General features: G+C 49.2%; 2 protein-coding genes across 2 annotated transcripts; one reads left to right on the plus strand and one right to left on the minus strand.

Annotated features, from left to right (window-relative positions):
- The first annotated feature begins 857 nt into the window (after positions 1-857).
- cactin lies at positions 858-5,851 on the plus strand. Its single transcript, XM_066695346.1, has 10 exons — positions 858-1,184; positions 1,480-2,539; positions 2,659-2,754; positions 2,867-3,012; positions 3,228-3,390; positions 3,605-3,719; positions 3,837-4,029; positions 4,152-4,274; positions 4,438-4,739; positions 4,921-5,851. The coding sequence occupies exons 1-10, from the start codon at positions 898-900 to the stop codon at positions 5,409-5,411; spliced, it is 2,976 nt and encodes a 991-aa protein (XP_066551443.1). The 5' UTR covers positions 858-897; the 3' UTR covers positions 5,412-5,851.
- A 1,863-nt stretch (positions 5,852-7,714) lies between these two features.
- Positions 7,715-23,986, minus strand: LOC136717822 (semaphorin-4E). Its single transcript, XM_066695347.1, has 15 exons — positions 23,818-23,986; positions 14,785-15,171; positions 14,390-14,535; positions 13,721-13,783; positions 13,465-13,563; positions 13,196-13,295; positions 12,939-13,049; positions 12,483-12,634; positions 12,145-12,317; positions 11,801-11,957; positions 11,278-11,500; positions 11,075-11,190; positions 10,781-10,950; positions 10,284-10,336; positions 7,715-10,097 (listed from the first exon to the last, which is right to left on the minus strand). Exons 2-15 carry the CDS (start codon positions 14,894-14,896, stop codon positions 9,313-9,315), a joined length of 2,460 nt encoding a protein of 819 aa, XP_066551444.1. The 5' UTR covers positions 14,897-15,171; positions 23,818-23,986; the 3' UTR covers positions 7,715-9,312.
- Positions 23,987-26,641: the final 2,655 nt, after the last annotated feature.

The raw sequence follows: 26,641 nt of genomic DNA on the forward strand, positions 1-26,641 counted from the left end.
TTACCCCCTTCTTAGTACTATTTATTTTGTATTTTAGAAAAACTATTATTTTACTACGTTATTACCACTTTACCGTGTGTAACATGCTACACTACTCTACAGACTTAACTGTATTTTTACCTCAGTACACCACACTGCAGTCCTGTAGGGGACAGACGTGTCACAGTCTCGTATTTGGCCCCTGGTCCTGGGTGACATTTCTTGTTATGACACTTCATATTTGCATATAAAGGGGTTATAATGTAAAAACAGCTTAATTACTGTTGAGGCTATTTCCATTGTATGATCAATAATAATAATACTTACTTATGAGAACTTAAATACCATCATGAACATAAATATACCTGCTACTACACTACAGCTACTAACTACTTACTTTAACATACTATTCCTGACGCACACGACTTCTAAAATGTCTACCACTACATCGTTTACAAACCATCATTGATATTAACCTACATACTACCATACAAATCATACGAATCCAATTACGGCACTGAATGATCGCTGTGGTTGTGTTTTGTATTCTGCGATATTGACCGCTGGATGGCAGATCATGACACCACTCAGAGCAGCTGTGGATCACAAACACAATGCGCCTGAGAATAAGAAAGGACCCAAACGTCTGAGCATAATAGCTGTCTTAATTGTCGCCTGAGTATTAAAAAATAAACTGTAACAAGAAAACACTTTTTCTGTATTTAAAACGGAAATGTCGCGCCGCCACTGTATCTGCTGCAGTACTCTATTTCTGATTCATATGTTCTCACACATTCGCCACATTGTGTAGATAATAATACGGACCCGCCTCACCGCCGCCAGCTCTTACCTTAAGCTCCGGCCTCCTAGGCGCGACGGCCAGCTGAAAGGACCCCACATTGACGAGCTCTGTTCGATATGGCATCGAAAATGCGCCGCAGGTCCCGTTCGGGGTCGCGGACCTGGGCTCGGGAGCGATACCCGTCCAGCCGCTCCTCGGAGAGGAAGAGGGGCCGGAGTCGGTCCGGCTCCGGGCGGCGTGACGAAGGTCCGAGTTCGGGGGTGGGGGCTGCGAGGCGGACTCGGTCTGGGTCCGAAAGATGCAGCAGCAGGAGTAGCTCCAGATCGAGGTCCAGGTCCAGGTCTCCACAGTACCGACCCGCTTCCAGAAGCGGATCTGCCAACAGCGATGGCAGTAAAGACAGGTAAAGCGGCGAGACCAGCCCTGGATCTCGGCCCGTGGGGTCTGTGTTTGAAAAATATTCTGCTTTTCCTTTTAATAATAATAATAATAATAATAATAATAATAATAATAATAATACACAATCTAAAGTAGATTGAGATATTTATCAAAGACGAAATTCATTACTGTTCCAATTAAAATCCAAAGAGCTCACAAGGTTTCTCTGGGGAATGAGGAGTGATCTCTAATAGCATGGACATTGTGAAACATTTAATTTCTTGAACTAAATATTTGTTTTGCTTTTGTTTCCCTGGCAGCTGTGGCTCAGAAGCGAGAGGGATAAAGACCAAACCAACAAACAGAGGAGAGGATAAAACTGTCGAAAAGAAAAAGAAGAAAAAGAAAAAGAAGGGAGGCAGGCGAAGGGAGAGCAGGAGCCCCTCGTCCTCTGGGTCGAGTGCAGAGAGGGGGAGACGAGGGGTGGACAGCAGAGAGAGGGAGAGGAGGAAGAGGGATGGAGAGAGCCGGGAGAGGAAGAGGAAGAGGGATGGAGAAAACAGGGAGAGGAAGAGGGATGGAGAGAGCAGAGAGAGGGAAAGGAACAGGGATGGAGAGAACAGGAAAAGGTATGGAGACAGGGAGAGGAGGAGGGATGGAGAAAGCAGGGACAGGGAGAGGAGGAGGGATGGAGAGAGCAGTGAGAGGGAGAGAGAGGAAAGGAGGCCGGGACAGAGGAGTGTAGAGAGAGAGAGTCATAGCAGCAGCAGCAGCGAGAGGGAGAGAGAAAGGGGGAGGAGAGAGATGCAGAGCAGCAGGGAGTCGAAAAGAGAGAACGAGAGGAGCAGAATGAGGAGCAGTGACCGGGATAGAGAACGCGACAGTACCAGCAGGGAGAGGAGAAACCGGGAGAGAGGGAAGGGTAGTAGAGAAAGAGAGAGAGACAGGGGGAGAGAGGTGGAAAGGCCAAGCAGGGACAGAAGAAGCCGGGTGAAAGAGATGAGTAGGGAGAGGGAGCAAGGGGCGCTCGGCTCTCCTGCAACCTGTCTCTCTCGCTCGCTCTCGCACTCCTCGGTCTCCTCGCTCTCTTCTCCCTCCCCGGAGCGCAGGAGGGGACTGTCACCTGGGGAGGAGGAGGAGGAGGACGGGGTGGTGGCAGGGGGTCCGCAGGAGCAGCGGGACGAGGCGCGCAGGCAGAAGGAGCTGCTCAAGGCCCTGGAGACGCCAGAGGAGAAGAGAGCCCGGCGGCTGGCTAAGAAGGAGGCAAAGGAGAGGAAGAAGAGGGAGAAGATGGGCTGGAGCGAGGAGTACATGGGCTACACCAACGCAGACAACCCCTTTGGAGACAACAACCTGCTGGGCACCTTCAAATGGCAAAAGGTGGGAAGGGAGAGGGAGGGAGACAGGAGATGGGTAATTAGGATGAAGAAACGAGGAGGGAAAGAAAGGGGGAACAAGCGCCTGATGTCTTTCCTTCTCGTCTCCCTGCACGCTTCCAGGCTCTGCAGAAGAAGGGGATTGGGCACCTGGGGGAGAAGGAGCTGAAGGAGCGAAACAAACGCATCCAGGAGGAGAACCGGCGAGAGCTGCAGAAGGTAATAGCCTGACTTCCTTCACTGTCCCTCTCTCACTCCCGTCTCTCTCTCTCTCTTTAAATTCAAATTGAATTAATCTTAAATGCCTCCTTCCCCTCCCTCCGTGTCCTAGGTGAAGCAGCTGCGCCTGGAGCGGGAGCGGGAGAAGGCCATGCGGGAGACGGAGCTGGAGCTGTTGCAGAGGGAGAAGGAGGCGGAGCACTTCAAGACGTGGGCGGAGCAGGAGGACAACTTCCACCTGCACCAGGCCAAGCTACGGTGAGCTGGGTGGGACATACTGTCGCCCCGCAGCACCGTCAGTGTATCAGTCAGCCAGCCCTCCCATAAGACACAGTAATGCTTGGTAGTGTGTCAGTACATTCGTGTCCAGTACAGTATAGTGTGTCAGTACAGCACACTGTCTGTGTTGGTGCAATAGGCGTCAGTCTGCTGTGCTCTGGGAGTCTGACCCCCGTCCCCCTGTCGCCCCCCAGCTCTAAGATCCGTATCCGTGACGGCCGAGCAAAACCCATAGACCTGCTGGCCAAGTACATCAGCGCCGAGGATGACGACCTGGCCGTGGAGATGCACGAGCCCTACACCTTCCTGACCGGCCTGACGGTCAGCGACATGGACGACCTGCTGGAGGACATCAAGGTCAGGCCAAGTGATCGACTGACCAGCTGACTGTGGCTGTGTCCATCTTTGTGTGTGTGTGTGTGTGTGTCTCTTCTCCCTGTGTGCGTCCATCTGTGTCTGTTTGTTCGTCTGTCTCTACGTGACTGTTTCTCTGTCTGGTCATGTGTGTCTCTGGCTCCCCATGTCTGGTGTCCCGTGTTCAGCACAGTGTTCAGTGTGTCTCTGTGTGCAGGTGTACATGGAGCTGGAGCAGGGAAAGAACGTGGATTTCTGGCGCGACATGACAACCATCACCGAGGACGAGATTAGCAAACTGCGCAAACTGGAGGCATCAGGGAAAGGGCCGGGTGAGCGACACACCGAAACACTTGCAGACGCTCTGACACGCTTATGCACTGACACTGAAACACAGGCGGAGTCTTTTTTTCTGATCTGTGCGTCTTCCCCTTGCCGTCTGTGCCCAGGCGACCGTCGCGAGGGCATCAATGTGTCGGTCAGTTCGGACGTGCAGTGCGTGTTCAAGGGCAAGACCTTCAGCCAGCTGCAGGCGCTGCAGCTCAACATGGAGTCCAAGATCGCCGCCGGAGGCTCCAACCTGGACATCGGCTACTGGGAGAGCCTGCTGCAGCAGGTCAGGGTGTACATGGCCAGAGCCAGGTGAGAGGGAGGAGCGGGAGGTGTGTGGTGTCTGTGTAGCACTGTGTGCGATCTGTATTGCGGTCCTACACTACTGTACTAACCTCAACCCTGTTCTCTCTCTCTCTCTCTACCTCCTCCAGGCTGAGGGAGCGGCACCAGGACGTGCTGAGGCAGAAGCTGTACAAGCTGAAGCAGGAGCAGGGGGTGGAGAGTGAGCCGCTGTTCCCCATCGCCAAGCAGGAGCCCCCTTCACCACAGCCAGTGTGAGTGCCCACCCTAGTGCTGTCCAACACTACTGCACTGTGCATCTCACTGCTGCATAGGGTTACTAGACATATCATTACTTACATAAGCGGAAAGAACAACAGTGCTCCTCCTCTTACCCGAGTCAGGTTGGTGACCTCTCTCTCTCTCTCTCTTGCTCAGGACTGGTGATGATGGTGCTGGAGCTGGCGAGGGTGGGGCGGCTGGTGTGGAGGACGCTGCTGCTGCCTCCTCCTCCTCTACTGCAGGGGCGGCGGAGGGCGAGGGTGGCGAGGGCGGTTCGGGCGGGGAGGCAGTGCTGACGGAGGAAGACCTGGCCCAGCAGAGCCTGGCGGAATACGACTCCGGCCGCTACAGTCCCCGCCTGCTGACCCCGGCCGAGCTGCCGCTGGACACGCACACCGTGGACCCCGAGGACGACCTGCAGAGGCTGCGGCTGGCCAGGACACAGCTGCAGGTCACAGGTCAGGCACGGGCCACGGCCTCTTACACTCGCTCGGGTCACTGGTCACATGCTTGCACACCCTCTCGCTCCCACTGCAGACGTGCATGCTCATCCACTCCCGTACAAACACACGCCCTGCAACAGTCAGCTGTCATGTATGTCACTTGTAAAATTAAAAACAACTTCTCTCTCTCTGCCAGGCGACGCGAGCGAGAGCGCGGAGGACGCATTCGTGCGGAGGGCGCGGGAGGGCATGGGCGGGGACGAGGCGCAGTTCAGCGTGGAGATGCCACTGACGGGGAAGATGTACCTGTGGGCCGACAAGTACCGGCCGCGCAAGCCCCGCTTCTTCAACCGCGTGCACACGGGCTTCGAGTGGAACAAGTACAACCAGACCCACTACGACTTCGACAACCCGCCGCCCAAGATCGTGCAGGGCTACAAGTTCAACATCTTCTACCCCGACCTGATCGACAAGCGCTCCACGCCGCAGTACTTCCTGGAGCCCTGCGCCGACAACAAGGACTTCGGTGTCCTGCGCTTCCACGCCGGGCCGCCCTACGAGGACATCGCCTTCAAGATTGTGAACCGCGAGTGGGAGTATTCTCACCGGCACGGCTTCCGCTGCCAGTTCGCCAACGGCATCTTCCAGCTGTGGTTCCACTTCAAGAGATACCGCTACCGCAGATAGACGGAGAGAGAGGGGAGAGGAGAGAGGTCAGTCCCTTCAGCCAGGTTAGTGGGCAGTGTGGTACTGTGAGGACGTGGATGTGGCCGGGGCCCAGACACAGGTCCGCAATGGTCTGGTATAGACTAATGACAGCGCTGGGCCACTGGAGGGAGCTGGGGAGTAATATGTACAGCCATCACCATAGGCAGGGATTCCACTGTAATACAAATGTCACTGCTGTTCATGGACGGAGTTGGTGCCCCCACACCAAACTGAACAGGAAACAGTTTTGTAACCAGCACGGACTGGTTTTCTGGGTCTTTTCTGAAAAGTTTCTGCATATTTTTAACCTGTTTCCCTGTTGTATGTCGGGAGGGGAGGGTGTCTTGTGTCCTGAGGTATGGATTGTAACTGTACCCCCCCATTTTTCCTAAATGGTAAATAAATATTTTGATTTTCTACATCGACTTGTTTTATTATTAAATACTCTTCAGCACAGTTAGTAAATCTTTAGTTAATACTGAGGGACAGATGGTACAACACCCTCCCAGCCAATCAATACAAAAGGCAACAGCCATATATTGGGCCAGGCCCCTCTGTACACCCTCATTCTTACACCGAAACAACGCTGACTGTGCAATAAACAACAATGGAAGAAAACTAGTCAGGCCCTGCGTATATAAATGCAGGAGCGGAGGGGACTATTTGGGTAGATTCACCTACTGCTCAGCTCTGGGATCAGTGCAGTGGACTATGGCATCACAGACAGATCCCTCCTTAATAAATGCATTCACTGTCAGACCACAAACCCCTGTCAGTCCACAGCCAAATCACTGTTCATAAAAAGAACACAGCAGGGTAACACACAGACACAGCCCTGTGAGCTGAGCTGTAAAACCTAATCCTTTCCTACAGATGGGCTTCAAATAGCACAGAAACATACAGAGAAGCAATTGGCACTAATGAAATACAATCACTGATCTACACATTTACACAAACATAATATCAGCAGTCAAAATCAGGTGTAACTCAGACTGTAAATGATTACAATCATTTAAAAAAACAAATTAAAATTAAAAAAAGTTAAAAAAATAACATTATAAATTCAAAGACAAATGGTTCCACGACAAATGTAAATTCACAAAGAAAAAACTAAGACTGCTATCAACTCAAAAACATAACTATCCAAACAGCCCCGATTTATGCCTGAAATACTGTGAAACACTCAAATACAAACACTCTCAGACATAAAAACAAGCACACATCAATAAACAACTCCATGAAATTGAGGAGTCAATAAATCAAAATGTTTTTTGGGAAGCTTGGATCAAACTAAACTAAACAAATAAAGAATTTGCTATCCAAAAACATTGGATTTTTTTTTTAAACCTTTACAAAAGTAGAAAACAAAAAAACCCTCAGATTTCCATCTGCGAAAAATTAATAAGACAACCAGAGCCCCCTAGACACCCCGATCATGGCAGAGCTGAAACACAGTAGCCCTGAGCAGCAGGAGACCCTGTGAAACTGCTCAATCTCGTACTGAGAGCCGGGTATTTCCCTGAGACCTGGAACAAAGGAATTATAACACCTGTATATAAGAGTGGAGACAATTGACCCCAACAACTACCGGGGCATCTGTGTGAGTAGCAACCTGGGGAAGGTGTTCTGCAGCATCATTAACGCCTGGATACTGGCCTTCCTTACCGAGCAGTGTCTCGAGTCAGATTGGCTTCCTCCCAAAATGCCACACTACTGATCATATTTACACCCTACACACATAGACAAACATGTCCACCAAATAAGGAAATATTTTTCACTGTTTCATCGATTTTAAAAAGGCATTTGATTCCATTTGGCACGAGGGACTGTATTACAGAATTCTTCAAAGTGGTGTAGGGGGTAAAATATACATCATTAAATCAATGCACCTCAAACAGTCTTATCTGGCCCATTGGGAAACCAACACTAAAACACAAAACAAACTGGAGTGCTATAGGCCCCTCACTCGAAACTACAGCCTGGCAGAATACCTGGTGACTGTCAGAAATTTGTTCTGTTATATTTGTTGTATGAGGGTGGGGGGTGGTATATATATGTATTTTCTGTATGGTTTAAATATTATGTTTGTTATAATTTGTATAATGCTTTGGCAATAACAATGTACTATTGTCATGCCAATAAAGGAGATTGAATTGAATTGGTAGCGGCTGATCAGACAAAAATAAATCCTGTGCCAGACATTGGGCAGCCCCTAGTGGTCACTGCCCAGACAGACATCACTCCAGCAGGGGCAGAACAGATTAGCACCAATTAATATTAACACAGATGTAAAAATTTCTTTATTAAAAATCATGAGACAATTATACACATTTGAGGGTGAAAAAAAAAAAAAAGTTTGCTGGAAATGCAGTAGAAACAAAAGCTCCTCACAACCCACTCAGGGAATTGGGGCTCCTACACCCCTGTAAATCATTCTCAAGTCAGGCTTTCAGTTTCCAGGGCTGTTGCCAAAGCCTGCGAAATTCTGATCTGCGCTCTGCCACTCCAGCGCTGAGATCTGAGAAGGCAGCTGAAATCCCACGGCAGAAACACACTGTTGTTCGGTGCCGTTCTAACACAGTCGCTGCGTGTCCGGTCCTGCCCCCAGCTCGCCCAACCAGTTGGGCCGGTCTGCAGCAGGCTGAGCAGAGTAGCAGGTCCGTACACCACATGCATTTCACACATTGGTCCTGCCCTTCTGAGGGGTCCAGACCACAGGGCTCTCCTAAGGGGACTGCACTGAAGAGATGCTGCACTCCCCTCCTGCAGGAGCTGCTCGTGTGTCAATCCCAAACCCCAGCCCTCCCCTTCACCACTGTGCAACACATTCAGCTGTAGAAATCAGCTCCTCAGTGAGCACTGGAGTACAGATCAGTCCTGCAGGGTTATATATGGCCTCCAACTGTCACCGCAGAGAGTAGCACACCTGGGGATCGAACTCTCAAGACCCGGCTGTACTGCACTGTAGCTCTCCTGCACCAGGGCTGGTGGAGATAAAAAACTACTTTTTGCCTCAAACCTGCATCCTCTGAGCAGTCAAAAGAGTTTTGATACTAATATACAACACACAATAACAGGATAAAAAACGTTTTTATATATATATATATATATATATAAAAAATAATCACTCATTTTAAAAATCTGCAAAACATACATATCTTTTTGTACCAGTCATCAAAGTGATATACTTCCACAAGATGTTCACTTTCGGTCTCTCAACAGTAGCTCTGAAACCCAGTCCACTATCACTCTACACTTACAAAATATACAGACGTGAGTTATGCTATCCAGGTATGACTGACAGCTGTGTGTCACCCCCTCACCCCAAGGGTTGGGGGCTTAAGGCATTGGCATTGGTATTCCCACAATCATGTTCTCCACACTGGGTGTCCACCATCAGGATACGTTATTAAGAAAAGGTTTTTTGAGATGCACTGCAATTAAAGCTTGACATCATCTTTAATGTTCTGCAAAGATGGCACAGACAAAGTCCGGAGTGTGTCTCAGAGCACAGGCAGGAGTGCAGGGCAGTGAGGGTCCAGTTCAGACTGGGAATGCACACCCCAGCACTCTGCAAACTGGAACTGCATCCTTAAAAACAGGCCGAGCAGCCTAGTCTGCTGTGATACAGGCTATGCAGGAGTTTATGCATGTGGGGTGGCTATACAGGTGGCCACTCAGGAGAGAGTGTGTGTGTGTGTGTGTGTGTGTGTGTGTATGTGTGTGTGTGGGGAGGGGGGTTATACAGAAGGCCACCCAGGTGTCTATGGCGGGATGGGCACAGTGGCACAGCAGTACTCCAGTGGTGAATGCACATTCAAACGGAAACTACAACACACCAGGACAATCTGCCAAAGCTGCTCCTCTCGCTCCTCTGCGGTTATATCTCGGACTCGTCGTCGATGTACTTGAAGCCGTCAAGGGGAACGCAGGGCGAGGGGGTGGGCTCTCCGTTGGTGAGGCTGCGGTAGTTGTCCACCAGTGGTTGGCAGCTGCTCCCATCCACCTGGGACTTCTCCTCAGGCAGCACCTTGGCCTGGAAGGGCACCTGGCGGTGGGTGGAGTTGTCCACCATGGCCCCCTGCAGCCTGCTCCCCTCCACCCCCCGGGGCTTGGCCACCCCTGCGCCCCGGCCAGGCAGTGGGATGTGGCCACGGTACAGGTTCCACACCAGCAGGGCCACCAGCAGCGCCGCCAGCAGCCCCACGGCGACCTGCAGGGCCACCAGCGCACGCTCCTCCGTCCGTGGGGCAGGGAGGGACGGCACCAGGTTGCGGTCCACTGGGGAAGTCTTGGGGTTGGGGACGCTGGGCTGGGGGGTCTGGGTGGAGTTTGTGCCCTCCCCGGCCCCTCTCCCCCGTGGATTCCGGACAACACCCAGCTGCAGGCGGTACACAGCCTCCGTCAGTGCGTACTGCTGCCCATTGGCCCTCTCCAGCGAGCGGCAGGTGTACTCCCCCACGTCTGCCGCCGAGACATTAAAGACCAGCAAGCCTTCGCTGTAGAAATAGTACTTGGACCCGGGATTGGAGGTGGAGCTGGGGCCAGGGAGGTGGTGGCCATTGAACTGCCAGTGCACCTGTGCCAGGTTGGAGCCGGGGTGGCACACCAGCTTGATGTTGTTGCCCGGGACCAGTGTGTAGTTCTGCGGTTGCTGGACCCTCACTGACACACAGGAAACAAAGAGCTACATTAGGGTCAGCGACTCACTGAATGGTATGAAGGTGTATTCTTAAGGGAGGAAAACATTCACACCCATGTCAGTGTTCAACAGAGTATGACAATAATATTTATAACTGACAGGAAAGCAAAACCAGTAGGACTCGAAACACATGAGAATTGTGCACTTACTGGAGTTTGTGCACTGAGAGGCGTTGCCATGTCTGACACTCTGGATCAGGCTCCTACAGCAGAGCAAAACAAAAACACAGATCTATTCACCTGGATGGAAATGAAATGGATCGCTGCAGGGCTGAGCACATGCAGTGACCAACACTGGCCACAGTCAGGCACTGTCCCCTCTGATAGGTCAGTCCCAGATCTGTACACACACACACACACACACACACACACACATACACACATACACTCAATGGCTCACTCACACAACCCTTGTAGGCATTTAGAGTGTAGAGTTAAACACTGGAGATGACGAGAAGGGGACACAGGGTGGCTTGGCTCAGAGTTTAACTGATTTTTTAAACTTAACAGCCCCAGACAGGCAGCACAGCCAGTCAGACTGGATTCAGCAGTTTGTTCTTTGTGAGGCTGAGAAATCACAATCATGTTCAGGAAACAGAGGCCACTGGTGGCACGACGAACGATGGCTGGAATGGCTGGGTACGTACGTGTGGGCGAGGAGGTCCCCGCTGGAGACCAGTGCACAGCGAGAGGCCAGGCGGTCCCAGCCGCAGTACGGGTCACGGGCGAGGAGGCAGTCCACACATGACTTGTAGCGGCCGCACTCAGAGACAGGGACCTGCACTGCACTGGACTCTGAGCCTGCATACAGCTGACCCTGTGCACAGAGAGACAGGGGGAGGGTTAGTACAGCTGGACTGGAGATTGTATCACAATATTTCGAAGCAAAGTATAAAACACAGAGCATAAAAACACAGAGCCGGTGACTGGGCAGCTCGTACCTTGGCAGCAGACAGCCGGAGGGTCTTGACGGGCTCCGGCGGGTTGAACAGCTGCAGCTCCTCCACGATGAACATCTCACCATCGTAGTTCACCGCCTTCAGAAGGCAGCCGTTCTCTGTGGGACAACGACACAGAGCCAGCGTCAGAACCGCAGCCTGCCACTGACTCGAGACACACAGACAGCCGGTGGGTGGTCTCGTACCCGTGCCGATGAACATGACGTCGTAGAGCTGGCTGTCGAGCGCACGCACGCGATCCACAGCGATGCGGGTGAGCTGGGCTCCTCCCTTCACCAGCTGCGGCTGGCCGCCCAGCGCGGTCACCGCCTCGTTCATCAGCGGCCGGTCGCGCACGAACTGCAGCGTGTTGTCGGGCAGGTCCAGCGAGCGCTGCATGTTCAGCTTCCGCGCCGCATTATTGATGCACTGCGGCCAGAGCAGACGAGACCTCACTTATCCCACTGTCGAGCATGTGTGCGTTTGTACATGCTTTGGCAAAATCAGTGTAATGTGTCAATAAAGCTCATTTGAATGTGACTGTAAGGAATAAAACAACCTGAAGCTGGGAAACTCCACCCTAGTACAATTCCACAGTTTACAGTCCAGTCTCCCAGATGTTCTTGAGGGGTAAACACACTGTAGTAGCAGTTATTTCATATACAGACACCCCAGCCCACATTGGGGCTCAAAAGCACCCGAAACCCTGCGGTGTGTGTGGGCACTCACCGCGCCGGGCCGGGGCACGGGCACCTCGCCGCTGTACATCACCCACTTCACGTGCGAGGTCTCCACAGTGATGGGCGTTTTGTACTTGCCCTTGGAGAACACCTCAGAGATGGCCTGCACACTGAAGGCGCACACTGCTGACACAGCTGAGGAGCCCCTGGAAGGGGAGAGCGTTACTTGGTCAGGCTGGGCTTCAGAGCGCACTGCTCAGAGTCTCACAAACAGCGGACAACAACAAAGTAACAAAACTAGGACCTAAGGGTGAAGACGCATTGACACACTCAGTCAGAAAAGGTGCCACAGGTCTGTCGCCATTCCCAGTCCAGAAGGGGGAGGTTACTTACGACTGCGGGGTGAAGACGCCATAGAAGACACTGTCCTTCCATTTGGGTGCGCGCAGTAAGAACACGTCCTGCACAACAAAGGGCAGGCTGGGCTCCAGCACCGAGCAGTCCACACGGGCCTTCAGGAACGATGTCCACTTCTTCTGCAGAGTGCGCTGCCCACCCTGGTCCCCCTGCACACACACACAGACAGTGAGTCTCTGTCTCTCTGTCTCGCTCTCACACACACACCCCGAGAGAGAGAGACAGAAAAACCCCGTCCTCTGGGGCAGCTATAACAGCGGGAAGTCACTGTGAGGCAGCAGGGCCTGTGCCCGGCTCAGAGCAGGGTGCGCTACCTTGCACACGCGGGCGACCCGAGACACCAGCAGCTTGCTGTAGAAGTCATACTCCACAGCGCTCTCGCTGAAGAACAGGTACACCTTGTCATCGTCGCCCTCTGCGTTGTCCTCGCTCTCCTGCACCACGTCCATGTAGATGAAGTTGGGCTCTGTGGTCAAACGCAGGACAAAGACTGGGCTGTCACACTGGCACTGGACACAGCAGTTATCATTATTATTATTATTTTTATTTCTTGGCAGACACCCTTATCCAGGCGACAACATAAGTGCAAGAAAGTGCAAGAATACATCATCATTATTGATATCATCTATTAGAAGACACCCTGGCCCAGAGTGACTTACAGGAGTCAGAACAAAGACTTCACACAAAACAAGATCTATTACAGGAAGTTCAATTAGGTGAGTGCTCCTTAAAGTCATGCAGGGACAGTGTGTACAGTGAGAGGGACTGACCATTCAACCAGGAGCTCTTGAACTCGGTCCTTAGGGAAGTATGAGAGCTGCGCAGCACCACTGGCTCTGAGCCCAAGAAGTTGATGGAGGTGGCCGAGTACAGGTCCCCATCTGGAGGGGAGGGACAGCAGAGAGATGAGGGGCATTCAGTAAGGAGGCTGTGTCCCCAGACTCTCCAGCAGGGTATAACAGGCTCAGAGCCAATACATTAATAAAATAAAACTCAGAAAAATAGGAATCCATGGAGGCACACGTACCGACCATGACTGAAGAGTATCGCTGGAAGGGGTCGAAGGGACACTTCCCTTTGCCCTCCTCCAGTTTACCTTCCAGCTTCAGCTGCCCGCCTTCGTACTTCTGTTGACACAAACAAACAAGACAATGAGCAGCGCAGGGAGGACACAGGCAGCCGAGAGGGGACAGCACACTGGCACTCAGCGAAACACAACCACTCCAAACTGCCGACGCTGGCTGTGTAACACTGCGGGGGCTGGGAGGGCAGGTGGTCTGGCCGAGCCGTACTCACCAGGACGTCGCAGGTGGGGCTGAATGCATTGGTGCCGCACACATACACGTCATCTCCCAGCTGCTTGTGCAGAGTGCGGATGTAGTTCCGACACTCTGTCTGCGGAGGAGACGTGAGGAAGGAAAGATCGGTTAGACTGATGCTGGTCAGTACAGACCTGCCCCTGGTCAGTACAGCACGGCATCGTTACTGAGGCAGTCGATGAGGCTGCTGTCCCAGCGGTGGGCAGGCTAGTGTGACAATGTGAATACCTCACCTCCTCAAGCCGGCCCTTGTGTGTGCACTCTTTCCGCTTCTCCTCCGGAACCTTCCAGTACACCTGGAACAGAGAACAGCACACCAGTGAATGAGAGGAGAGAGAGTGGGTTCACTGACCCCAGAAACACCACCCACAGCGAGGGCACGTGCCTGTCCGCGTTTGCATCTACAACACTGTTTTGTTCACAAACCATGGCAGTTGCTCTGGGCTGTGGCCTCTATGAATTGAGTCAAACAGCAGGGTTGATGTCAGCAGGAATACCTGCAGGTTTAACAGCATTTTTTAATTCCCCACTTTTGTTGTGTTAAAAATATATGCAGTCACTTGTTTGACATTGTGAATTCACAGGCCATGCAATTATTTACTTTTGCTTCTGGTATTTAACCTCTAAAACTTGGGGGCAGTGGTGGTCATGGTCCCCCCCAATTCAAAACTGTAAACAGTAGAAAGATGCCGTTACGTTTTTCAGTTTTCCCCAGACGCTGTTTTCTTTCTGCTCCCTGACTTTCTACCTCACACTTCATGGTCTGTAATGGCAGACGTGTGATTCACAGCACAAATATGGGGACTGTAATCCTACACTGACGATTCCGTACACAATGTCTACGACTGGTAAGCAGCCTGAAGAGCATGTGCGACTGAGGCAGCCCCCGGGCTCGGTCTTACGCTGGACTTCCTGCGGGAGATGTCGTCCAGGTCCAGGGCGTAGATGGCCTCCCTGGCGCCCAGGAGCAGCAGGCCCTGGTCCTCACGCAGCAGCATGGTGGTGTAGTTGGTGTAGCCCTCCTCTCTGAACACCTTGATGTTGCCATCTGAGCAGGACATGGGGAGGAAACGCATCACTGGCCATTGACAGGATCTCGGACTACATTCATCTTGACTTTCAGATCCCGGCATAACTCAAATGTCGTTCTTGATTAACTCCTCGATGGGAAAGCTTAACTTGTGATCCAAGTTAACAGGACATGCAAAACATTACATAACTGTGCTGCAGAAGCTGACAATAGGGAGGGAGGGAAGAAAGATGTGAGAGAGAGAGAGAGAGAGAGGGTGAATCTTACTCTGGTATGGGATGCTCTTGCGCGGGATGCAGTCCTGGGAGGCTCTAGTGATCGGGGGCAGCGTGAGCAGGAGGCAGCACAGAGACCACAGGCCTGAGACACAGCAGTGCATGGTTCAGGTGTCAGAGGTCAGGGGACGAACTCACTGCAGCACTGGCAAGCATGCTCAGAAGGAAAGGAAAGTTCCTGTTTGTTTGTTTGCTTATTTGTTGACTTTTCCAATGCTGAGCAGGGCTCAGTGTCAGCCTTTGTGTTAAGCGGTTATGTCGGGGTCAGTCTCCAATGAGGACACTTGCTGCTGCCATCTCCTGCAGAGCTCAGGCAGGGAGCCATCGTACAGCAGCTCACAGGTGCATCCCTGTGGCCATCATCTGAAACTCCCACACGCTGCGGACAGGAGGAAGGAGGGAGGGAGAGAGAGACATGCTGTTCAAACAGTGATATTTCATTCAATGATTAAAAGACTGAGCTCTGACTTGGCTCCTTTCACAGGATGCCTCTCACACTGTTTTCAGAACAGGGGGGTGAGGTGTCCCTTTGAGGGGTGCCCTTTGACCCCTTCCTGAAGATATAATATTTAAAAAACAACACAGAAGAACAGGAGCTTCAGCTTTTCCATTCTGCTGAACTCATAGCATTGTTACAGTCACACCGGTGTAGGGCTGCCGCTATCAGTAAGACTGGTTGCGTTTGGTTGTTTTCCATCTTTCCTGAGGAAAGGGATCTTTACAGGAGGAAGAGGAGGAGGAAGAGAGCACCACATTGCTTAATTGAAGACACTTAAAAAAATCTGAAATCTTTTCCAGTGATAATCATATATAGTATTATTTGAATGTATTAAAAGAAAAGCTTGCAAGTTTTTTTTCTTAAATAAATAATCACTAAACAGTGGGCTGACCCTGAGCAAATATTCTCTGGAAATAAATGACTCCATTCCAAATGAGTAATGATTAATGTCATCATTATTAACAACATAACTGATGTTAGTTAATAATTATGTTGATAATAATAACTGGCCCTTTTTCTTATGTATTATTTTCAGTATTTATGTATCGCCATTAGGTTTGTATGGGACTGAACTGTACGGGTACTGATGAAGGATGTCACGGCAGTGTGTGAAAATGCTCTGCATGAACACGCTACACAGTGAGAGGATAGGTACAGTTAAGACAATCGTGCTTTATAACAAACAAGTTGAGAAATTAATGTCGGCACCGACTGCACGCCATATATTTTGTTGTAGTGGTCGTTCTACATTGACACCTCTGCAGTTTGAAACCAACGGAATTTATACAGTGTGAAAGTTTCCATAGGAAGTACTGGATTTTAAACCAAATAACTGACAACTTTCACACCTTGATGCAGCACATATGCTGTGAAACAATGCTAATGCTAATGACGGAAACTCAAATGACGGGTCTTGTTTAGGAAGTTGTAGGTACAAACAGGAAGTATTAAGATAACTGCCAGAAGCCCATGATTTACTCCTACTGAAGGCAAACAGGTACAGCAGGAGTTACTGTATTAATTACAGGTGTCAGGGGAGCTGGATCAACAAGCTTCCGGTGGGCTGATATTAACAGTCATCTGTGAAGGCCTGGCCCACAACAATACCAGCTCCCTTCCCATTGTGACAAAACAACCATGGAAAAAGAGGCGTAAAACAAGACAGAGGAACACTGAGGAGACCGACGTTTATTAACAGTGCACTGCTGATTCAGACTGTAAATAAGTCAGATTTCTAAATAAATCCAGCAGTATAAACAAAATGTGCACTGAAGCAGCACAGCATGTTGCTCAATCCTGTGTGTCTGATAGGGGTGAGTTACTGCTGGGAAGGGTGTGCTCACTACCATACAACAAAAACAGCCCTGCCCCCTCCTATCAGCTGGCCTGAAGCCACTGTGGGTTTTTAGGTTCACAGACTCGCCCCAGGCGTACCCTCGTCTCCCTCTCTCAGCTCTGCGATAAACAGGTCAACCTGTATGTGCTTGTGGAGGAGAGATCAGCCACACCTCCTTGATTTCCCTGCATGTTTATTGTCCCACGTGTCTTTTTCGATTTACGTTGCAGGGAAACAAAATGCCTTAATTTAAGCTGACTTTGTGCAGCAACTTGCCTCCACAACTTCTCCACCATCCTGGACACCTGACCAGGACTCCCTGTCCTGTTCCCTCTCCCAGCAGTGTAATAAACAGACTGAACCCTGACAGGCCCCTCCTGTGTCATTATTTCAAACAAAACAAGGTGCAGCAGGCGAGCTGGGGCAGGCCTGAGCCAGGCAAAGTCGGCACATTTATCACTCTTCCCCCTCAGGCAGGAGAGTGCAGGCATGCTGCACAGCACCATAGACACTCCACACTGCTGCTGTGTGCCACCAGATCCCCAAACCAGGAGAAACGTGTGTTAATGCGAGTGTGTATGCATGAGGGGGTTCTGTAAGAGACTTAAAATTCCCCAGCCCTGTATTTCAAGCCAACTTAGTGGGAGCCTTGTACAGCTGGAGGAGAGTGTGATTTTCAACTGTGAGACAAGCAAACACACAAGGAAGGCAGACCTGAACCTCCTGCTCCATTCAACAGAACTGTCAATCCTAAAGAAGAAAATAAAGGTGACATGGACAAGGGTCTTTCATTGCCACTAAGGAGAGAGGAGGAGGAGGAGGAGGAGGAGGAGGAGGAGGAGGAGGAGATGGAAAGGGTAAGGAGACTCTGCTGCGTTACACTCTGTGGGGCAGTGCGACACAAACAAACAAAGCACACAAACAGAGGACAGACAAAACGATAGCACTGCACCAGAGATAAGGAACAAGGAAACCATTCGCAGCCACTATCAGGTCAAACATATCAGAAGTGCATCAAAACAGCTAATGACAACAGAGCAAAATTCTACTTTTTTTCCATCTCAAAAGTCCCTGCAGACTGTATCTGTAAGCAGTTCAGTGGGGGAGTACCTGCACAACACACACTGAAGGGGAACACAGGGCTTGAGAGCAGACTGCTCGCACAGGGAGACTATTCAATTCCAGTTTTTGCAAGTTTAAAAAAAGTATAGTAATGCAGCATTAAAACTGCAGGTTTCCCAGTCTGTACAAAGACCCTACAACACAGAAGCAATCTTGAAGCACCCAGATCCGTTCTAAATCCAGACTGGTCAGCCTGCTCCGCACTGGGAGTCGGAGTGCTGCCCCAGAGGAGCCCCACCCCTGGAGCTCTGCAGCCCCCACCCAGACACCTGCCTGGGCTACACCAGTTCACACACATCCCACAGAACAGCAGCAGCAGGAATAACCTGAACTTGTTTTTCTGGATGCACAATGTTATTTAAGGGGGTAAACTAAAAAAACAAACATTTAGCCTACTTCATCACTTCTCAATAATGTATTGATTGAGCCACTGATTTGAATTAGAAATTTTGTAACTCTCCACGCTCCCCCAAACATGCCACTCTCTGGGAAAGTGGCAGGCAGAGCGTTGTGCCCTCGACACACTGCTGGGCTCAAGCAGTTTAGAACCACCGTATATGAGGAAGGGGGGTGTAGGAGGTGATGAGAGGAGTTGCTTGTGTGCACCGTTTGCAACAAACATATAAAACATGAAAAGAAGAATGACAGCAGCCCCTCGTGAGCTGCTCCATGGAGAGACAGTGACAGAGCAGAGAGAGGAGCAAGATCTCACTGCGCCGTTGACTCTATTGGTGGGACCTTTCACAACCGCCCTGCACAGCCTCCTCAGGTCACTTCAGCTGTAATTGCCACAGCGCTATATGGTTTTCATTTTATGTTATTAAATTACCCTATTACTGGCATTTCTCTTCCTCTAAAGTTTCAAACGCTGCTCTAGAAACTGCTTTTGAAGTCTTTATTTTGGTTTCACGGTCTGCTATCAACTTCCATAGCATTTTTACAGGTTTATCATTTCTTGTGTTCTAATGAAATTTGTAAGTATGCAATAAAACATAAATTTGTCAAGAACAAGAACTCAATGGGCATTATAGGCTTCAGTGGTGAGAGAGCAGAGAACATTTAGATTTAAATCGGAAACCTGATTTAAAAACACATTTACAGGAGATCATCAATAAAAAATAATAACATTGCCAGTTCTTTCTATCAATATTGAAACACCAGCTCCACACTCCCCCACATCTCAGTCCTTAATTAAAACAATGTGGCAGCACTGCTGTGGTATTTGGACACAGCTCTACCTCATTTCAGAGACAGACACACACACACACACACACACACTGCAGCTCTGGTCACAGGCTGGCGGCCTCCTCTCTGTAGTCAATCATTAAGCCACAGATCAGCATGAAGCTCTGCTTAGAAAGAGGCAGCTGAAATATCGATGTTGACATCTCAGGAGGTAAGAGTCGTCACAGAGTGCATGCAAAAACAGCTGTTGTAATTTGCCTACGAGAGCAGGCATGCTCTTAAACAACAGAGCTGCGGATACACTGCTCTGGGATTGGCTACTCTGAAAAACACTTCAGGGGGTGGCAGCATCGCCCAGCTCTTCCTGTTATTGCGTCCCTATACCTGCAGTGTGGTGTAGTCGAGCGCTCTGGGGGACGTCCAGTTGGGACTTCTGCAGGGAGCTTGGGGACGGCCACCCAAAGGCTGGGTGAGAATGTGCGTTCTCTTGTAAGTGGTCCTGCTGCAGAGGAGCTGCTAACTGAGTTGAAATTGCTTAACTGGGCCTGTTTATACCTGCCAGCCTTCAGGGAGAGTTCAGTGAAATAACGGAGAGCTCGGCCAGGACAGACAGCAGCAGACACACTGCTCCAGGGCACGGCCTCCCTCTGGGCTTCTTCATCCCTGCTGGGGGCCAGAGCTCATGTAGGCCCACCCAGTCCCTATCAGTTCTCTCCGGTGTTCGTTTGTTCTGGGAGCATTCGTACAGGATTGCTGCTCCGAGCTTCTGTGGCTGAAGATTGTATTACCAGCCAACTGATTTGCATTGTTCCTAGAGCTAAACTCGAACAAGAGCCAGCAAAACTGAAGATTTCAAGCAAACAAAAAGCCCGACAGAAATACCCTGCACATTTGAGACGTTAACAAATAAATCTGACTTTGATTTCCCTTCCCCCCTTAATCATCATGGAGACTGAAAGTGCCAACACCGTGGTGTTTCAAACAACGAGGAGCAAAATTATGAAACCTTTTGATGAGAGCTTTATACATGGAAATTGACTTTAATGAAGGAAAATAAACACTGATTACAGGACAAAAGTGCACACACAAGCAGACACTGCACAAATAACCACCCACTGGGTAAAGGCAACTGACCCCAATGCTTGATTAAAGTAAATAAGCTCATTACTAGCACACCCCCACCCCACCTGAAAACTGTACTGCTTAGTTACAGCAAGGAACACACAATCTGATTTGCACTAAATAAACTCACAGGTCTTGCCCTAACTGCATAGAAAGGGAAAGGCAAACGACAACAAGTGGTCTTTGTGTGGCTCCAGAGTGCACCGCACACAGGGGACAGGTGCAGCAGTGCCCACTGATGGTTCATCCATCAGCAGCTCAATTGGCAGCTCTGCAGGGCTGTGAAGCTCTCTCCCATTCTGCCCAGAGAGAGACAGAGAGAGACACAGAGAGAGAGAGAGGGGGAACAGCACTGTTTGCAAAGAGAAACAGAGGCCAACAACCTCAGGGTTCCCCAACCCAGGCAAAACGTGGGCAGAGGACAATGAAAGCTCTTTAACACTTTCAATTATTGATGAATGGTGAATTATCCCCCCCATGGATATAACGCATGAAATAAACTAACAAATAAGTAAATAAATCAATAAGGAGTCAGTGAGTTACTCCACCCTGTAATGATTTATCAACTGTTCCATGTTGATGATTAACCTGTAAGAGGCGTGTCTCCTCTAGCTTTAAACAGGCCTCAGGCCAGTGCTGCATGTGCCAGAAACACATGCATAGCTGTACTACTGGAAATAACATTTCTCACTCCCATTGCTGATGGGACGGGTGAGGCCCCAAGTGCAGGGAAGCATGGTGACACTGCTGCAGAAGAGCAAGACTGGGGGAGAGGGAGAGAGAGAGAACAAGAGAGAAATGTTGCAGTAAATTGATTTTGTTCAATTCCAGATCCAACTCAATGCAATCCAGAAGATTTCAGCTCTGTCACAGTGCTGACTGACTGTTCGCCATTGGCAGAGAACAGGCTGCAAGTGGGTGTCTCCTATACAACACAGTGTGCAAAATGAAATGCACAAGATCAGGCACTCACACACACAGAGCTGCTGTTTTGTGGAGCGGGTCAGGGTGGCTATGAACAAGATGCTGCAGTTGGGAGAGAGTTGACCTCTGACCCCTAATACTCCCCATGTCCTTCTGCCTGTGTGAGACAGCGGCATCAGTTACAGGACCTTCAAGTTTCCATTTTATTGTAACACTTCTTATCATGCCAAGATAATATTAATCACAACAATGATAAGAAATGCAGGGTGACTCTTCGGTGATACATAGCGATACAAATACCACCTTCTGCTGTCTGAAAGTTACGCTCAAGGCTGCAGGCCAGCTCACAGGCTCACCGTCATGTAGAACAGCTTGGCTCTGCCTGGTGTTGTAGCACCAGAGACAACTGCCACCCATCTGAGTTTTCTATGCGTAACATACAATAAAAGTCCTCCTCATAACAATAACAGTACTCCCTCCAAACTTTTGTCAGCACAGCCAGGGGCAGGAGACACCCTCTCAAAGCCAGACAAGTCTCCACAGGAGCTGAGAGATTAAGGAAAATCATGGACATTTTCAGCACGACGAGGGTAATGTTTACTGGAAACAGTGATCTTGCTCTCCCAGGGGATTTGAAGTGATTTTCTGTTATTGATTTCTTTTTGAACTGAACTGGATCCTCACACCACCACAGAGCACCAAGCTCGGTCCCAGCGACCACCAGACAACCCCATACGGCATCAGTTCTCAGGGCAGGTTCCCTTAAAACCATTAGAAATTGCCGCTATTATGATGCATTAATCTGCCGGATGCTTTGATCCACGGTGGCTTGTAGTAACTGGTACAGTGTTACACTAAGAAACAATCATTAGAGACATGCTGTGTGTCGATGGAGTGCTGTTTAAACAGAAAATCGATTGATCTGCTGGCTGTGTGCATACGAGTCATGTGCCCATAGCCCGACGGCTCTGAGGAACCTCCTTCTGATAATGCCTGCCTGTTGTAATGTTTGTTTCCTGTGCTTCACTGTACTGTGACTCACTGTACTGCACAGCACTGACATCATCACGGACCATGAGACAGAGTCTAGGTGAAGAAGGATCAATGAAATAGGGGACCGGCAGGAGTTCTGACACACAGCCCATTTTCTAGACATGGAGGTGTTGTACTCTGCTTCCTTGTTCCTCCAAACTGGTGGGCGAGAGCACAGCGTTTCCTGCAGGGCAGGCTGACACACACACCCCCCGGGCTCTGGCTGGGGTGAGCAATGCACCACTGAGCCGACCTGCTGAGACAGAATCCTGCAGGTGAGTTACTACGCTGTGGCTGAACACAATGTCCCAGAAGCACTGTGCCTTTGTAAGTGCACCCCCACCTCTCTGCCTGCTGCACAGACTCACATGCGCTTCATTTTGCTGTGCCTTTACCGTAAAGCAGCACAGTCAGATGTGACTATCTGGAGTTACAGATGAAAGTTCAGGATGAAGGATACAGATCTCGCCTCAGATCCACGCAATAAAAACATACTCCAACTCCACTGGCAGTGGTCCTGATCCCAGAGCTCATCTGCAACCCCCGAAATGTGCATCCCACACCCAGCCCAGGCAGGTGAGCCAGTCCATCAGCCCAGTGAGTGACGCAAGAGAGGAGATTCCAAGCTCTCCCAAGAGGAGCATCCCTCCTGGGGGAGTCTGCAGCCTAGTGTGGTAACAGCGCCAACTCATAATGAATCATGATACCTGCTCACCTGGGATGACATCACAAATGCACAAGACAGAGCATACAACAGCTCAGACAGGACCCCCCCCCCCCAGGCCTGCCCACTGTGAGTCACACAGCACCTCAGCACACTGGAGTAGGTGCAAAATAGCCATGTGTAGCACTTCAGTCATGAGCTCCTCTTTAAGGGGTTTTAACATGACCTGCCCACAAACAGACCAGCGTTTTATTTCAGTCTCATCGCTGACCTGAACACCGCAGCAGTTGCAGAACCACAGTGACAAGTCTGCGGTCCATCATCTCTGTAAAATCAATTTGCAACTGCTGCAAACCGCGTTCACACTCCCACAAAGTTCAAGAGTCACATCTGAAGCAGAGAAGCACGGAAACCACACCAGCACAGGCAGCGCTCAGCACAAACCGTCACACACAGGATACCAACTCAACACCACAATCAAGAATTCATTCATCCCAATTCATTTCCATTGGCGTTTTGAGCAGAGGTGACCAATGCACTGGGTATGGCCTTATCGTTATCATCACTGTGGCCGTTCCAGTACTATAGGAATCAGGGCCAGTTGTTAAGAGGCATTTTTTTACTATGTGAAACTAAAATCTAAATGTGTGAATTTGCAGATCTAACCACCGTGGGGTAAGAGATCAGCTACACAGCGTGCAGAGTCTGGTTCAGGGATACTAATTATATAAATATAACACAATAAGTACCTTCTGACGTATGGACATTTACATTGTATCGATCCCATCACAATGACTCACTTCAAAAATATATCATTTCCATGTCATGTCATCTTTGCAAATGAAGTGATTATACTCTTGTTTCAATAATAACGCGATTACACCAATAAGACTTTCTCTCCATGAGCACATGAATACAGTTGTAATACGAGTATAAACTCAACAGGAGCTGCTGTCGAAGAGCACAAACCGGGTCAATAGCAATGCAGCGCCAATATAGCGCCGTGTTAACTGCAGTGCTTTGAAATGCACCACAAAAGGAAGTACAACGGGAACAACAGCACGGTGCACCGCGGCTCCGGCGAAGCAGCCCCGAAATACAAGTGACGCTGAATTCACAAGTAGCACAACTTCTCTCTCACCTGTCGGGCTCTGCGCTCGGTCTCAGAGAGGGGCTTGTGTCTCTAGTGTGGGTTTTGCTGGTGGATACAGATGGGTGACCCGTCCTGCCCGTCCTGCCCGTCCTGCCCGTCCCGTCGGCTCGTCTGTCCGAGCGTGCAAGTGCGACTGCGTGCGGCGCGCGCTGCACCTGAGACTCCCCGCGAGGCCGGCGCGCGCCGCCCACGTGACCCCGCCCAGGTGCGGCGCGCGCCACGGTAACAAACTTGTGGTTTATGTATCAATGCGTTTATTCACGTCGCGTTTTATTTGTGTATTGATTCGGCACGAATGACCCTCCAGATTGTGGACGAGCAGAGGGAAAGTCCAAGGACTAGAACGTAAGCCGATACTACAGTATCTTACACTACACTGTATTACAACACTACAGTATATACTACACTGTATTATACAACAATACACTACTCAACTGCACCACAGTATATTACGCTACACTGGTATGTATGCAACACTAAAGTACTATTATTACACGATTGTATTTTCTTTCACTGCACTACAACACTACAGTGTATAAAAATGAAATAAATAACATCCACAAATGCATATCTATATGTAAAATGTGTTTATTACAAACATCACATGTATAACCATTTCTCTTATTATAGTAGTACAGCAGGGGTCTCCAGCATTGGTTCTGTACAGCTACAGTTAAGATACTTTTGTGTAATTGGCCAACAATACACATTTTTTTCTGTTTGTGATTTAAGTATCTGTGTGCATCTGTCGAGCCTCTGTCATTACCAAAAACATCTGCGCTTAAAATGAGCTTTGAAAAACCTGCTCTCTGATGGCGGGGCGCCCCCTTGTGCATCAGTCCTGTCACAGTGCAAGGCCGGGAGGACTTGGTGTGTTTAACTCCCAGTCGTGAACTCCAGCTCTTCTTCGATTTGTTTGAATATTGTACATGTCCCTAAACTCCCAAATCGCTTGGCATCTGCTTGGTGCTGGGCTGTCTGGGCCGGGGCTGGTTTGGTCGCCTGTGTTTCCTTGGCATGGGGCTCGGGGTGGGTCTAGAGGATGAGGCGCTCTGGGGTAGCCTACTCATGTTCTCATAGATGGGGTTCTCTACAGAGAGTGAGAGAGAGATACTTATATACGTGCATTTATATATACATACTTGAATCATATACACATGTACACCTGCCCATATGCAGTGGCTCTCAAAAGTATTCACCCCCCTTGGACTTGGCCACTTTTCATTGTGTTACAACATGAAATCAGAATGGATTTAATCAGGAGTTTTTGCCACTGATCAACACAGAAAATGTACATAATGTCAAAGAGAAAAGTATAATCTGCAAATTGTTCTAAATTCATTACAAATACAAAACAAAATAATTGAATGCACAAGTAATCACCCCTTTGCTATGGCACACCTGATTGAGCTGTGGTGAAACCAATTTCAGATTCTATTTTTCTCTCTGACATTATGGATCAGTGGCAAAAACTCCTGATTAAATCCATTCTGATTTAATGTTGTAACACGATGAGATGTGGCAATGTCCAAGGGGGGTGAATACTTTTGAGAGCTACTGTATATATACACTACATGGACACAAATATGTGGACACCCCTTCTAATTAGTGGATTGGGCTATTTCAGCCACACCCAGTGCTGACAGGTGTATAACATCAAGCACAGAGCCATGCAACCTCCTTAGACAAACAGGGGCAGAAAGGCTTTCTCACACAATCAGACACTTGACACTTTTATGTTTTTATCTCACAGACCATTTCTCTCTCATAAATCAATTAAAAAATAATAATCTTAGGTACATTGTCTCTCAATTCAAAAAAGCTTTATTGGCATTACTAATGCCCCGTTTCCACTGGCTGAGCGTCCGGACGCGTCAGTGTTTTGTGGCCGGTTAACAATCTGCTGCTGGACGCGTCCGTAAGCATCCGTCCCCACTGAGGACATGCTTCACTATCAGAGCGGAGGTTTGCGCTGGACTTGTAGACAGACAGGGAGGAGATCAGAGACATTGTGTCAGAAGATATAATCTCAAGTGCCGTGTGCGATCACGAAGAAATTACAAGTTTATTAGCAGCATGGAGTGAAATCCACTGTTACAGTTAATATCCGAGTGCGTTAAACACTGTGATTTCACAGGACCGGTGCAGCTCCTGACTAGTTACAATAAACTGAAGGATAATAATCGCATCAGCAGCCGATGGTATTATATTGTATGAACAGCTGGCCGGTGTTCAGGCTGTGTGTGTGAATGTGTGCAGGACAATGCACAGACAGCCAGTGTGAAGGAACACGATTAATTAACGTGTCCATTTACAAGATAAATGAATGAATAAATAAATACAGCAGATCTGGGTTTCCCTCTAAAACATAAGGACTGGTTTAATAAATGCGTCCATAAACGCCATGACTGAGACGCGCACTTTAGTTCAATTATAACCTGCTATATTGTATCTGGATGATTAATCGTGAAACCTGTGTATTTTGTTTCAACTGTAACTTGGCCTCGTTAAGGACGTCTGATAAGTAAATTATAAATAATTCGGCAAAAAGTATTGTTTGCGGTTACAAATCTGTAGTAAGAGTAATAAGTTAAGGGAGTCACGCTGTGCCGTTTAAAATACAGTTAGGGAAAAAAGTATTTGTTCCCCTCATGATTTTGTACGTTTGCCCACTGACAAAGAAATGATCAGTCTATAATTTTAATGGTAGGTGTATTTTAACAGTGAGAGACAGAATAACAACAAAAAAATCCAGAAAAATGCATTTCAAAAAAGTTAAAAATTGATTTGCATGTTAATGAGGGAAATAAGT

Source organism: Amia ocellicauda, chromosome 22 (genome assembly GCF_036373705.1).
Source record: "Amia ocellicauda isolate fAmiCal2 chromosome 22, fAmiCal2.hap1, whole genome shotgun sequence".
Taxonomy (NCBI): Eukaryota; Metazoa; Chordata; class Actinopteri; order Amiiformes; family Amiidae; genus Amia; species Amia ocellicauda.